Here is a 15,544-nt window from a genome sequence, read left to right as displayed (position 1 = left end):
AACAACATTTATGCTTCTTATAAAAGCAGAAAATGATTGCATTCTGTGGGCTTTTCAAAATGATGACGATAATTACATGAAGCAACAAAAATGGATTGAATTAAAAATCCACTCGTTTCAATTTAAGTTGGTTAAGGGGGAAAAACGTAGTTTCTGGCCAAGGACTGAGAAAATTTTACAAGTATCCAAAAAAAAAAAAAGTTGTATGCACTCTTAGGCAGTTAGGCAGCCTTCTCCCAACATGTATATGTAGCCCAAGAGTCACCAATGAAATACGAGCTGCTTCAAACCTGCTAAGTCCAAGAAACCCTTTAATAGTATCTACTGTCACAAGTGGAGCTCTTACTTTTTTTTTCTCCTAGTGAACACACAGCCACCCTTAGAATAATCCAGTTGCTTCCCTATTGTCTTTATGGCATCTTGTGCAATTTAGTCTTGATTAGTGTTGGCTGCTTTAGACTTAAAATCAAAAGAGCACCCCAATGGAAGGACATTCTTAGAACTCGAATTTATCCTTCTGCTTCCATGGGTTAGAGGCCAATTCATGGTTCTCTCTTGTATTTAAAAAGAGCCAATCACTCCTGTAATGGTCTCCCAGTTAACAGGCTAAACTTGGTTCATTGTGTGTGTGTGTGTGTGTGTGTGTGTTTTGGGGAGGAAGGCAGGATTGATGAACATAGGCCCCCCCAAAAATTCAATAATGCTACCTCATGTTAACCTATTGGGCAGAGCCTAACAAAGTTTTACTATTCTCCTTCACGCCAACAGTTTTTCTTGAAGCTGCTTATTAGTGGAGGTTAGATTTGTATATTTTGATTTAGATATGACAATAAGTTTGACAGAAAGTTCTCTAGGAAAAAATAGCATGGCATATCCTTGGGACATTGCTGTAGATTATACCACCATCATCCTTCTATTCTTAGAGAAATCATTTGTACATGTGAGTACACCTTTATTTATTTGTATGTTCTCTTTGTTCTCTTTGCTTTAGCTATCTTGAAGCCTTGAAGCTGAGCCTGGTTGTCTTTCAAGGTAGACTAGTCATTGATTTTTTTTTTTTTTTTTTTTTTTTTTTGCCGACCAGACCATAGTACAGTGGGGTCCAGAAAACGTGGAAGAGGTCCAAGGCAGAGGAGCTGGAGGAAAGGAGCAGAAGTGCAGCCTGTGTCTACCTGTGGGCATCAATTCAAAACGTGCATGGACATGCAAAGTGGTGTTTAAGTAAAGGAAAATTCACACACACACACACACACACACACACACACCCCACTTAATGTTACAATGCAGTTTCCATGAGCCATAAAAAAAGAAGATAAAAATGGTAAAGTCTAGTACCTGGTGTAGAGGTATATTGATCTGCTGAAGGAGAGCTTTCACTGCCATCTGGAGCTCGTAGAAGAACAATTGCATGGGGCAGTCAGAAGTATGATCCACACTTTCCATAGATTCAGAGCCAGAAAGTTTTTGGATCCATTCCCATTCCTCTCTGTATGTTGAATCGAGTTAAAATTAGAAATACAACAAAAGTTCAGAACACGGCTCAGAACTTTCTTAGTGCATGTGTCCAGAACCTGGATAACCAATACTCGGTGGTTAAAACTCAGTGTAATTCATGAAATTTGAACATTTTGCCACCCAAATGGAGCTTAAAATGATCTCTTTCTAATTTCAGCTTAGTTCACCTATTAAACCACATATACCTCAGAACAGCAGGCCTAATTTGTATGAATCAGTTTTCGAGATTGGGGTTCTCAAATATTTTGTAATAATTTCCTGACTGTCCTCATTTTTCTTTCTCTGCAGATCCCCTGTAAATTCTAAGATCCTACATTTTACCACAGGGGCATCTGCTGGCTAATTCTGCAGTTTAGTAACCACAGGACTCTGGTCCAACTCAGGCAACAAACCACTTGGCACATTTCAACCCTGGCCTGTTGTAATCATGGAGGATATTTTGGTTTTTCTCCCCTTCCAAAAGTTTGAGGAGAATCACAAACAGGAACACCAGACAATTCCAATAAAAGGAACCAAGGGACACATATCACGGCTTCTATCCTCCTTACAAACCAGTCATCTGTGTCTTTATTCTGCATGCTCTAAAATCCTTCCTAATGAACTTTTCCAAGTGTCACACAGAAGGGAAGGGAAAAGAATGGCAGTGGGAGGAAAGCACATCTGGTTTGCCCCCAAAGACTTGCTCTTCAAAAGGAGCTTGAAAAGATCAAGGTAAATGCCTCTTGGGCAACATTGTTTCCACAGGTCTTTTAGCACAAGTCTCTAAACACATTCGGTTGGCCCAGTTTCTCATTCGAACTCTGCAGGGAGCAGCAGTAGGCTCTCAGGAGCAGGCTAGAGAGGAAAGGAAAGCCCTCCTCTCAGGGGATGGAAAGAGAGGAGGTGCTGACATATGTTCCCACCCTAGTGAAAACTCTCCGAGGCTTTCCCCAAAGGGCTCTACCAGCCTGGGCTCCAATCTGTGGGTCAGGAAACCAAATTGACTGTGGCATGAGCTTTTCATCAAAAACCACTCTCTTTTAACTACCCTCTTAGAAAAGTTTCTGTTTTCAAGATATCTGTTTCATTTCAAGTCTCACACTGGACAAGACTATGGAAAATTTACCCTTTGTCCCAGTAAGAAAAGAAAACCCTCAAAATTAAATCCTACTTCAATCTGGGCATACTGTTGGCTTCACAAATAATTGAAATCTTTGAGAACCTGCTTGGGAACTATTTTTTTTTCTCCCATCACTGATATGGAACAAAATGAGAGTTTTGTGACTAGCACATGCACTCATAAAACCTAAAGGACAACAAGGCTAAAATAAGGTTTGTAATCAAGTTAGAAAATAAATTACCAGTAGGACTATCGTGAAACACCTGCCACTAATCAGTTTCTGCTAGAAGGATGGAGATGGAACTGACAGAGAAAAGGCTACTGGAATCTTTTGTACAAACTAAAACTGGATCCTTGGCAAGGGAAAATTCATTGGTATAACCACTAGGAGATGGAGTCCAAGCCTTTAAGACACAAATCTAGAAAATGGATGAGTGCAATTATTACTAAGTCAACCCACAAATGAACCATGTAACCTTTTGGGAAGGACTGAGGCGATAACGAATGTTGATTGTGGCAGTGACCACCAGATGGCAGACTTAAAATCCAGGTGTAGTTGGTAAGTGAAAGGAGAGAATATGGTGGTAAGTTTCCTCCTCCTCCTCCTCCTCCTCCTCCTCCTCCCCCTCCTCCTCCTCCCCCTCCTCCTCCTCCTCCCCCTCCTCCTCCTCCCCCTCCTCCCCCTCCCCCTCCTCCTCCTCTCTCTTCCATTGTCATCAAGCAATACTTAAGAAACCTAGTGAGACATTAGAGTTGATAAAGTCTTGCCACTTTAGGGATCACATTTTAAACAACCAAATTAGAGTCTCCTTTGGCTAAGCAAATCCATGAGTGTAACTGGAATCTAGTTTATACTCTTTGGGAGTATCTAGTTGATGCCCTTTGAGGTCTGAAGAATTCTGGATAATTTCTTTTTTTTTTTTTTTTTCTTGTCTATTCCTTCCTTTCCTTTTTTTCTTTTCTTCTCTTTCTTTTTTTATGTTGAGCACAATTCAGTTCATTATAGCAGACTTTCAGAGGCCTGCTATGAGGGTTGTAAAGTTGAGCCAGATTACCAAGATTGGGCAACTTTCCCAAAGCTAACAGGGTAATTCACCAAATGCCAAACTGTAGAGCAAGTTTCCAGAAGCTCAGGCCTTGTTACTTCTTTTCTTCCATAGAGAATTATAAGGGTTGTAGAAAACATACAAGGTCCTCAGGCCAGAGGGTTAGAGTTAGGGAGAATGAGGGTGAGGAGATATTTTAAGATAGGGGGAATCATTGGCTCTATAAAACCCATTCCTATAGGCCATATATAAAAACAGAAAACAAAAAGAACATGACTGTTTTAGATTATACAGAAAATATCCTGGAAATAGCAATGTTGAAAGAAAAGGTCAGCTGTTCAGTAACCAACTGAACATCAGTGGTTGTACCATGAGTAATGCAGAGAGGAATGTGAAAGGACAGTGTCCTCTTTAATGGGCTCACGCCTTCCACTAACCATCAGGCAAGCTCTCCTAATTCTAGCGTTAAAACTAAACTCTGGCCGGGTACGGTGGCTCACGCCTGTAATCCCAGCACGTTGGGAGGCTGAGGTGGGTGGATCACCTGAGGTCAGGAGTTCGAGACCAGCCTGACCAACATGGTGAAACCCCGTCTTTATTAAAAATACAAAATTAGCTGGGCATGGTGGCACACACCTGTAATCCCAGCTACTTGGGAAGCTGAGGCAGCAGAATCATTTGAATCGGGGAGGCAGAGGTTGCAGCGAGCTGAGATTGTGCCATTGTACTCCAGCGTGGGTAACAAGAGTGAAACTCCATCTCAAACAACAACAACAACAACAACACAAAACACAACAAAACAAACAAACAAAAAAACCCAAAACTAAGCTCTGCCCTGCTCCAGTGTGGCACCTGAGGACACCTCACCATAAAATCTGCACTGGGAAGTAACACTTCAGTTTCCTTCTGGAACATCAAGTTGGTCATTTGAGCCACTGTTTCATCACAAGGAAAATCTTAACTCCTGATCACTTACCTAGAAATGTTATTGTTTTCACGGATCTTTACGTGGCAGAGAATGTTGGGCAACTTTTGGGTAACGAGAACTTTGATTTGATCCACAGAGCTACAGAGCTTTAGGTAACCCAGATATAATCCAGGAGAGAGACGCTGATGACTCCTTTTGTGATAGGAGAGAATATCCTGTAGAGTAAAAAAAAAAAAAAAAAAAAAAGAATAAAAAAGAATAAAAGAAAACACCTTGAAGGGCAATCTCAAAACCTTTTCCTTTCTAAGGCAGGCTGGTCATGGATGAAAGGAGCTGTCACTAAGTAATTAGGTGAGAAACCTCAGGTATACCATGAATGCTGGGGAAGTGGTGGCACAGCTACTGTTACCTTCAGGGGAATTCTCCTCTTGGCCAGTAATCAGTTTTTAATATATTCTATATGCTTATTTGCCTAAGATTTCTGTGCCAGCGTAGATGTGTGAGTTCTGTTTGGGAACAGGTGGTGATGGAGGCAGCTAATACAGAAAAATAGAGTTGATAATTTCTGTCCTTGAAGATTTTAATGTTTAGCTGTGAGAAAACAAATATTTGCAAGTGTAAAAGCTGACAGAACAGTTACGGAAGCTTTGTAATTTCTGGATTGTTAAAATGGAAAAGTTGTTTAAGTAAAAGGATTTAAAACAGAATCCAAATTTTACAGTAAGTAGGTTCCTTACCTTGAAAATTAAAAAGGTACTGCCAAGAGGTTTACTGAATTTTATGTTAACATTTAAGTTGTAGCTATAATTATGCACTAATTCTGAGAATGAAGAAAGAATGATTCAACCACTGGTTCTTTTTTGGCTTAATTTTTAAAACTAAATTGTATGATAGCTAAAATGCTACTACTTATATTTGACTTTTAAAATGTAACCATGAAGAAGATAATGTTTGTAAAAGTATTTGAAGTCTTCACATTTTTTTTTCCTGGCATCTTTTACAAAATGTTGATATTCAAGTCACACTCTTATGAAATCCTTGTTCGTGTTATGTTTTGCAATCCTTAACTGGTCTACCACTTCTAGATTCTCAGTTGTCAGTGACTTTGCATGTTATTTGATTAGGTCTCTATATCATCAGCTTCACTGAATTCTGTATCTTTTGCAAGATTTTAAATTTTTCCCTGTAATGGATTTTCATTGAATTTGCATTATATTGTCACATCATAATATTCCAAAAGCGGCAGAGACTGAACAAAGCTGTTGATTCACTAGTAAGTGTCAACCAAGTTAAGTACAGGGATGTTTAAATGGAATCTTGTTTTTTATGTGGTCAGTTCTCCAGTGAACTATTTGGGTTGTGACTTTTGATTCTCTATACAACTGCAGGGACTCAGATAATGAATAATTATAAGATTCAGAAACCATCCCCCCATATCAGTAGGTACAACTTTTTACATTTAGGCAGTGGGGGTTGTGACACAAAGTTAGGAGTGGTGAATCAGGTAACTTATTAATATGATTTGGATTTGTGTCCCCACCCAAATCTCATGTTGAATTGGAGGAGGGGCCTGGTGGGAGGTAATTGGATCATGGGGGTGGATTTCCCTCTTGCTATTCTCATGATAGTGAGTTCTCACAAGATCTGATGGTTTAAAAGTGTGTGGCACTTCCTGCCTCACTCTCTTTCTCCTGCTCTGCCATGGTAAGACATGCTTGCTTCCCCTTCACCTTCTGCCATAATTGTAAGTTTCCTGAAGCCTCTCAGGCATGTTTCCTGTTAAGCCTGCAGAGCTGTGATTCAATGAAACCTCTTCATAAATTATCCAGTCTCAAGTAGTTCTTTATAGCAATGTGAAAATGGACTAGTACACTTATTATAGGAGAAAGTTTCCTGTAGGTTAGAGCATATCCTGGTTTTCAAAAAAACAAGGGTTAAATAACTAAGAGAGTAAAGTTCAAGTGCCTTACCACAAAAAAATGATAAGTAAGTGAGGTGATGGATATGTTATAATTAGCTTGATTCAGTCATTCTACATTGTATACATATATCAAAACATCACTTTGTACCCCACAAATATATTCAAATATAATTTGTCAATTAAAAATAATACTAATGAAAATAAATTTTTTTTGAAAGGGTAAGGTAAAGGGAATCAACTCAACCATTAAATTCAGGGAAGGTGAGAAAACAAACATTGAAATGTCTATAGAATTCTATATGGAATGGAAAAGTATGGGATCTTCCTTGACAATCATACTCTGAAGGAGTGATCTTTCCTCTGTAGAATTAGCCATCTGCAACATTTAACAGATGTTATTATGTATTGTCTCCTCCGTCTCATCCTTTATCAAACACATTTTGAGTCCGTATAATGTGTCAGGCACCATGTGAGACATTGGGGTTTCAGGTGAATATGATGTCATCCCTACTTTTGAGGAGGTCAAAAAGGACAAGTAAACAGATGATCACAATATATTGAAATCAGTTTTATAATAGAGGCAATGTTGGCATACAGCAGAAGGAGTACTTATATTTTTCTTCTTTCATGTTATTTTCTTGAACTGGACTGTGAAATTAATGGTAAGGCTATGTTTTTCGTTGCTTTCTGTCCTTAGTACCCAGTACTTTTCTGTACTGTGAAATTATGGTAAGGCTATGTTTCTCATTGCTTTGTGTCCTTAGTATGCAGTGCTTTTCTGTATAAAATAGGTACACAACATGTGGAAAATTAGGCCAGATACCTTAAACAGAACATAAGGGAATAGTAGAAGAGGGATAGAACAAGAATGGTCACAACTGGGAGAAACATCTAATGAGCATGTACAGAAAAGCAAAATCTAAACAATTTTTAAAAAGATCACTTGGCCAAAACAAAAAACAAAAAACAAAAAACATCGCGAAGGCCCGCGGCGGGTGTTGACGCGATGTGATTTCTGCCCAGTGCTCTGAATGTCAAAGTGAAGAAATTCAATGAAGCGCGGGTAAACGGCGGGAGTAACTATGACTCTCTTAAGGTAGCCAAATGCCTCGTCATCTAATTAGTGACGCGCATGAATGGATGAACGAGATTCCCACTGTCCCTACCTACTATCCAGCGAAACCACAGCCAAGGGAACGGACTTGGCGGAATCAGCGGGGAAAGAAGACCCTGTTGAGCTTGACTCTAGTCTGGCACGGTGAAGAGACATGAGAGGTGTAGAATAAGTGGGAGGCCCCCGGCGCCCCCTCGTCCCCGCGAGGGAGCGGGGCGGGGTCCGCCGGCCTTGCAATACCACACATCTACAGCCATCTGATCTTTGACAAACCTGAGAGAAACAAGAAATGGGGAAGGATTCCCTATTTCATAAATGGTGCTGGGAAAATTGGCTAGCCATAAGTAGAAAGCTGAAACTGGATCCTTTCCTTACTCCTTATAGGAAAATTAATTCAAGATGGATTAGAGACTTAAATGTTAGACCTAATACCATAAAAACCCTAGAAGAAAACCTAGGTAGTACCATTCAGGACATAGGCATGGGCAAGGACTTCATGTCTAAAACACCAAAAGCAACGGCAGCAAAAGCCAGAATTGACAAATGGGATCTAATTAAACTAAAGAGCTTCTGCACAGCAAAAGAAACTACCATCAGAGTGAACAGGCAACCTACAGAATGGGAGAAAATTTTTGCAATCTACTCATCTGACAAAGGGCTAATATCCAGAATCTACAAAGAACTCAAACAAATGTACAAGAAAAAAACAAACAACCCCATCAAAAAGTGGGCAAAGGATATGAACAGACATTTCTCAAAAGAAGACATTCATACAGCCAACAGACACATGAAAAAATGCTCATCATCACTCGCCATCAGAGAGATGCAAATCAAAACCACAATGAGATACCATCTCACACCAGTTAGAATGGCAATCATTAAAAAGTGAGGAAACAACAGGTGCTGGAGAGGATGTGGAGAAATAGGAACACTTTTACACTGTTGGTGGGATTGTAAACTAGTTCAACCATTATGGAAAACAGTATGGCAATTCCTCAAGGATCTAGAACTAGATGTACCATATGACCCAGCCATCCCACTACTGGGTATATACCCAAAGGATTATAAATCACGCTGCTATAAGACACATGCACACGTATGTTTATTGCGGCACTATTCACAATAGCAAAGACTTGGAATCAACCCAAATGTCCATCTGTGACAGACTGGCTTAAGAAAATGTGGCACATATACACCATGGAGTATTATGCAGCCATAAAAAAGGATGAGTTTGTGTCCTTTGTAGGGACATGGATGCAGCTGGAAACCATCATTCTTAGCAAACTATCACAAGAACAGAAAACCAAACACCGCATGTTCTCACTCATAGGTGGGAACTGAACAATGACACCACTTGGACTCGGGAAGGGGAACATCACACATGGGGGCCTATCATGGGGAGGGGGGAGGGGGAGGGGGGAGGGATTGCATTGGGGAGTTATACCTGATATAAATGACGAATTGATGGGTGCTGACAAGTTGATGGGTGCAGCACACCAACATGGCACAAGTATACATATGTAACAAACTGCACGTTATACACATGTACCCTAGAACTTAAAGTATAATAATAAAAAAAAAAGAAAAGAAATGATGAAAGATGTAAAAATCTTTTGAGAAGGTGACATAATTGAATGTAGGCAAGTAAGATATAACATAGACACAATAAGAATCCTTTAGGAAAAAATAGAAGCAAGAACAGAACAAATAGTAAACACTATAATTTAAGACATTTTTAAAAATTGAAAACAAAATGATTTTAACCTAAATATTGAAATACTACATATCTGCAAATATTGACCCAGAATGACTAACATAAAAAGGTTCTAGTAAAACAACTAAAATTTAAAATCATCTAGGCACAAAGGGTCTGTGACTTAGAAAAAAATGTATTAGGCTATCATCAGGCTTATGGACAAGAATGCCAGAAGAAGACAGACTAACATAGATAGTATGGTCAGGGAAAGAGAAAACTGAGCTTCCAGTGTTAAAGGCACAATTATAATCAACATATAAGAATCTGGGAAATTTCCCGTGAGCCTTTCCTAAGAATTCTACTAGAGAAAGAGCTTCAGAAAAATTGTGTAAGTGTGTTAATGGTGATAAACATCGAACATGTAATTATTTGTGGACATCCAAATGAAGGTTAAAAGTGAGTGATTAGATGTCCAATGAGACTGTGATGTAACAATGTAGATTTAACATGGCTATTTAAAAATTATGGAAAATGGAGATATCTATTACAAACCAATGGTTTCCAGTGATTATAATCAGTAGCGGGAGAATTTGCAGTGTTATTTTGAGTTTATTTTATGTGTAATATAGAATTACAAAGGGTAATTATGAGATATTCTAATTCTGTTATCCCCTGTGTCTTTGGACACCAACATTTTCTGTGTGGAAGAAAAGAAAGGTTAATGTAATATTAAAAAGGTCAAATAAAGCCCTACAGTCCTGAATTTGAATTGGGAATGTTAGTATGAATTTACAAATTATTTCAGCTTTATATATAACAGCAATAGATTAAAGAGTCAAAAACTTAAATTGACAAATTCATAATGATATTCCAAAATATAATCGATGACTTCCTGAAGATGGTAAGGAATCAATTTATGAGGTTGAAAATGGGGAAATGAAAGGATCTGCCTTCATCCTCTCTTTCCTAAAGAGCTGTGCTGTTGATTAAGCAAAGTATAGAAGAGGGGCAGTAAGGCCTAATAATGTCATTCATAAGGCTTCTGATGAAATGAAACACCACTAACCCTGATACCCTGATCATCATCTTCCCAAAGGGGTCCATCCTGAGTCTATTTGAGCCTCCAGATCTAGATACCAATGTGCAAGGAATACCGAGGGTCAGGAAATGCTGAACTCAATTTGAGTTTGAATGAACAAAGCCGGACTGTGGGAGAGTACAGGTTAAGTATCCTGCGTTTTCCAACAGATAAATTGTAAGAATAAGAGTAGACTGAGAGGCTCAAGAAAAAAAAAAAAAAGACATTTTAAAAATCAACTAAGCCATAGAGTGTACAGATGTACACCAAAGTGAAAAAACTAGGAATGGACACACTAACTGTGAAATTCTTATCCTTGAAGTTCACATGAGCTCACTTTGGCCAGTGGAAATATCTGCCAGTGGCTCCTGAGCCCTCCTAACATGACTTGTGACCACTTTCTTGAATTCTGATATGACAAGATGCTCCAGGCTCAACTTGTAGAGTTCATGGAGTAGACCTAGAATCAGCCATGTCTCCAAAGAGCCCGGGTGCCATTGGGTTGGCAATACCAGTTTAAAATCACAAGTCAGGTGCTAGTTTTCTAGTCCTTTTCTGTGAAGAGGGCTAGGGCTTTTTAGAGGCAAAATACATCATGAGTTTATTCTAGTACTTTCAATTCAAATTCAGGACTACAGGTTTTTATATAACCTCTTCTGTCTTATATTTTTATCTACTTTCTCCCATGCTGAGTACCTTATCAAGACCTATTTAGATGCTAATGAGCCTTGTCTGATAGAGACAGGAACAACAGTGTGGAGGTTAATTTCACAGGACTTGGATTCAGAATGAACTGCATTCAAATACTCCACTTAATTTGGGCAAGTTACCGAAGTAATTTAAAGGATTCAGTGTTCTGATCCATAAACAATAATACCTCTATCATAGTGTTGTTATGAAGATAACTTGGAAGATAAATACTTCCTTTAAAGGCATCTTGAGGGATCAGGCAGCTGGATCTAATGATTGCATCCAAATTATTGCTTCGACTGTATGGTTCTTCCCATTTTAAAATGTACATAGGAGGTTGCCAATGATTTCCTAACAAGCAGACAATCTTGGGTTAAGTTTGAACTTGTGATGTGAGAGAACATAATTCCAATTAGCTAACTCTTAATTTTTCTATTCCGCTAATCAAAATTCCAGCTAAATTGTAACAAAACAAAATTGCACACTTAAAATTTGTTAAAATGTTACATTATATATTATGTATATTTACCACAATAAAAAATATGTATGATAAATGCTTCAGTGATTAGAAAATAAATATCTTTAAAAAACGAAAAAAAAACTTATTTTGAATAAAAATGTATGGACCCCCCCAAAACAAAAACAAAACAACAACAACAACAAAAAAAACAAAAAACAAAAAACATCGCGAAGGCCCGCGGCGGGTGTTGACGCGATGTGATTTCTGCCCAGTGCTCTGAATGTCAAAGTGAAGAAATTCAATGAAGCGCGGGTAAACGGTGGGAGTAACTATGACTCTCTTAAGGTAGCCAAATGCCTCGTCATCTAATTAGTGACGCGCATGAATGGATGAACGAGATTCCCACTGTCCCTACCTACTATCCAGCGAAACCACAGCCAAGGGAACGGACTTGGCGGAATCAGCGGGGAAAGAAGACCCTGTTGAGCTTGACTCTAGTCTGGCACGGTGAAGAGACATGAGAGGTGTAGAATAAGTGGGAGGCCCCCGGCGCCCCCTCGTCCCCGCGAGGGAGCGGGGCGGGGTCCGCCGGCCTTGCAATACCACACATCTACAGCCATCTGATCTTTGACAAACCTGAGAGAAACAAGAAATGGGGAAAGGATTCCCTATTTCATAAATGGTGCTGGGAAAATTGGCTAGCCATAAGTAGAAAGCTGAAACTGGATCCTTTCCTTACTCCTTATAGGAAAATTAATTCAAGATGGATTAGAGACTTAAATGTTAGACCTAATACCATAAAAACCCTAGAAGAAAACCTAGGTAGTACCATTCAGGACATAGGCATGGGCAAGGACTTCATGTCTAAAACACCAAAAGCAACGGCAGCAAAAGCCAGAATTGACAAATGGGATCTAATTAAACTAAAGAGCTTCTGCACAGCAAAAGAAACTACCATCAGAGTGAACAGGCAACCTACAGAATGGGAGAAAATTTTTGCAATCTACTCATCTGACAAAGGGCTAATATCCAGAATCTACAAAGAACTCAAACAAATGTACAAGAAAAAAACAAACAACCCCATCAAAAAGTGGGCAAAGGATATGAACAGACATTTCTCAAAAGAAGACATTCATACAGCCAACAGACACATGAAAAAATGCTCATCATCACTCGCCATCAGAGAGATGCAAATCAAAACCACAATGAGATACCATCTCACACCAGTTAGAATGGCAATCATTAAAAAGTGAGGAAACAACAGGTGCTGGAGAGGATGTGGAGAAATAGGAACACTTTTACACTGTTGGTGGGATTGTAAACTAGTTCAACCATTATGGAAAACAGTATGGCAATTCCTCAAGGATCTAGAACTAGATGTACCATATGACCCAGCCATCCCACTACTGGGTATATACCCAAAGGATTATAAATCACGCTGCTATAAAGACACATGCACACGTATGTTTATTGCGGCACTATTCACAATAGCAAAGACTTGGAATCAACCCAAATGTCCATCTGTGACAGACTGGCTTAAGAAAATGTGGCACATATACACCATGGAGTATTATGCAGCCATAAAAAAGGATGAGTTTGTGTCCTTTGTAGGGACATGGATGCAGCTGGAAACCATCATTCTTAGCAAACTATCACAAGAACAGAAAACCAAACACCGCATGTTCTCACTCATAGGTGGGAACTGAACAATGACACCACTTGGACTCGGGAAGGGGAACATCACACATGGGGGCCTATCATGGGGAGGGGGGAGGGGAGAGGGGGGAGGGATTGCATTGGGGAGTTATACCTGATATAAATGACGAATTGATGGGTGCTGACAAGTTGATGGGTGCAGCACACAACATGGCACAAGTATACATATGTAACAAACCTGCACGTTATACACATGTACCCTAGAACTTAAAGTATAATAATAAAAAAAAAGAAAAGAAATGATGAAAGATGTAAAAATCTTTTGAGAAGGTGACATAATTGAATGTAGGCAAGTAAGATATAACATAGACACAATAAGAATCCTTTAGGAAAAAATAGAAGCAAGAACAGAACAAATAGTAAACACTATAATTTAAGACATTTTAAAAATTGAAAACAAATGATTTTAACCTAAATATTGAAATACTACATATCTGCAAATATTGACCCAGAATGACTAACATAAAAAGGTTCTAGTAAAACAACTAAAATTTAAAATCATCTAGGCACAAAGGGTCTGTGACTTAGAAAAAAATGTATTAGGCTATCATCAGGCTTATGGACAAGAATGCCAGAAGAAGACAGACTAACATAGATAGTATGGTCAGGGAAAGAGAAAACTGAGCTTCCAGTGTTAAAGGCACAAATTATAATCAACATATAAGAATCTGGGAAATTTCCCGTGAGCCTTTCCTAAGAATTCTACTAGAGAAAGAGCTTCAGAAAAATTGTGTAAGTGTGTTAATGGTGATAAACATCGAACATGTAATTATTTGTGGACATCCAAATGAAGGTTAAAAGTGAGTGATTAGATGTCCAATGAGACTGTGATGTAACAATGTAGATTTAACATGGCTATTTAAAAATTATGGAAAATGGAGATATCTATTACAAACCAATGGTTTCCAGTGATTATAATCAGTAGCGGGAGAATTTGCAGTGTTATTTTGAGTTTATTTTATGTGTAATATAGAATTACAAAGGTAATTATGAGATATTCTAATTCTGTTATCCCCTGTGTCTTGGACACCAACATTTTCTGTGTGGAAGAAAAGAAAGGTTAATGTAATATTAAAAAGGTCAAATAAAGCCCTACAGTCCTGAATTTGAATGGGAATGTTAGTATGAATTTACAAATTATTTCAGCTTTATATATACAGCAATAGATTAAAGAGTCAAAAACTTAAATTGACAAATTCATAATGATATTCCAAAATATAATCGATGACTTCCTGAAGATGGTAAGGAATCAATTTATGAGGTTGAAAATGGGGAAATGAAAGGATCTGCCTTCATCCTCTCTTTCCTAAGAGCTGTGCTGTTGATTAAGCAAAGTATAGAAGAGGGGCAGTAAGGCCTAATAATGTCATTCATAAGGCTTCTGATGAAATGAAACACCACTAACCCTGATACCCTGATCATCATCTTCCCAAAGGGGTCCATCCTGAGTCTATTTGAGCCTCCAGATCTAGATACCAATGTGCAAGGAATACCGAGGGTCAAGGAAATGCTGAACTCAATTTGAGTTTGAATGAACAAAGCCGGACTGTGGGAGAGTACAGGTTAAGTATCCTGCGTTTTCCAACAGATAAATTGTAAGAATAAGAGTAGACTGAGAGGCTCAAGAAAAAAAAAAAAAAGACATTTTAAAAATCAACTAAGCCATAGAGTGTACAGATGTACACCAAAGTGAAAAAACTAGGAATGGACACACTAACTGTGAAATTCTTATCCTTGAAGTTCACATGAGCTCACTTTGGCCAGTGGAAATATCTGCCAGTGGCTCCTGAGCCCTCCTAACATGACTTGTGACCACTTTCTTGAATTCTGATATGACAAGATGCTCCAGGCTCAACTTGTAGAGTTCATGGAGTAGACCTAGAATCAGCCATGTCTCCAAAGAGCCCGGGTGCCATTGGGTTGGCAATACCAGTTTAAAATCACAAGTCAGGTGCTAGTTTTCTAGTCCTTTTCTGTGAAGAGGGCTAGGGCTTTTTAGAGGCAAAATACACCATGAGTTTATTCTAGTACTTTCAATTCAAATTCAGGACTACAGGTTTTTTATATAACCTCTTCTGTCTTATATTTTTATCTACTTTCTCCCATGCTGAGTACCTTATCAAGACCTATTTAGATGCTAATGAGCCTTGTCTGATAGAGACAGGAACAACAGTGTGGAGGTTAATTTCACAGGACTTGGATTCAGAATGAACTGCATTCAAATACTCCACTTAATTTGGGCAAGTTACCGAAGTAATTTAAAGGATTCAGTGTTCTGATC

The 15,544-nt window shown here is 38.7% G+C and overlaps 1 protein-coding gene and 1 long non-coding RNA gene across 4 annotated transcripts in view; one reads left to right on the top strand and one right to left on the bottom strand.

Annotated features, from left to right (window-relative positions):
* The window catches only part of LOC117067266, a 59,750-nt gene extending 56,592 nt beyond the window's left edge, over positions 1-3,158 (top strand). For both annotated transcript variants that reach the window (XR_004430677.1, XR_004430676.1), the window contains exon 5: positions 1,085-3,158. This is a non-coding gene — a long non-coding RNA (uncharacterized LOC117067266). The remainder of the gene's footprint in view (positions 1-1,084) is intronic.
* ANKFN1 (ankyrin repeat and fibronectin type III domain containing 1) overlaps positions 1-15,544 on the bottom strand; it is a 365,709-nt gene that overhangs the window by 29,413 nt on the left and 320,752 nt on the right. For both annotated transcript variants that reach the window (XM_033183583.1, XM_033183581.1), the window contains 2 exons: positions 4,637-4,803; positions 1,336-1,486 (listed from right to left, as the gene is read on the bottom strand). In XM_033183583.1, the coding sequence (XP_033039474.1) occupies positions 1,336-1,486; positions 4,637-4,803 (318 nt within the window). The remainder of the gene's footprint in view (positions 1-1,335; positions 1,487-4,636; positions 4,804-15,544) is intronic.

This window comes from Trachypithecus francoisi, unplaced genomic scaffold, assembly GCF_009764315.1.
Source record: "Trachypithecus francoisi isolate TF-2019V2 unplaced genomic scaffold, Tfra_2.0 Lachesis_group20, whole genome shotgun sequence".
NCBI lineage: Eukaryota > Metazoa > Chordata > Mammalia > Primates > Cercopithecidae > Trachypithecus > Trachypithecus francoisi.
Note: the sequence above shows the minus strand (reverse complement) of the source record. Positions and strands in the feature narration are given on the sequence as shown.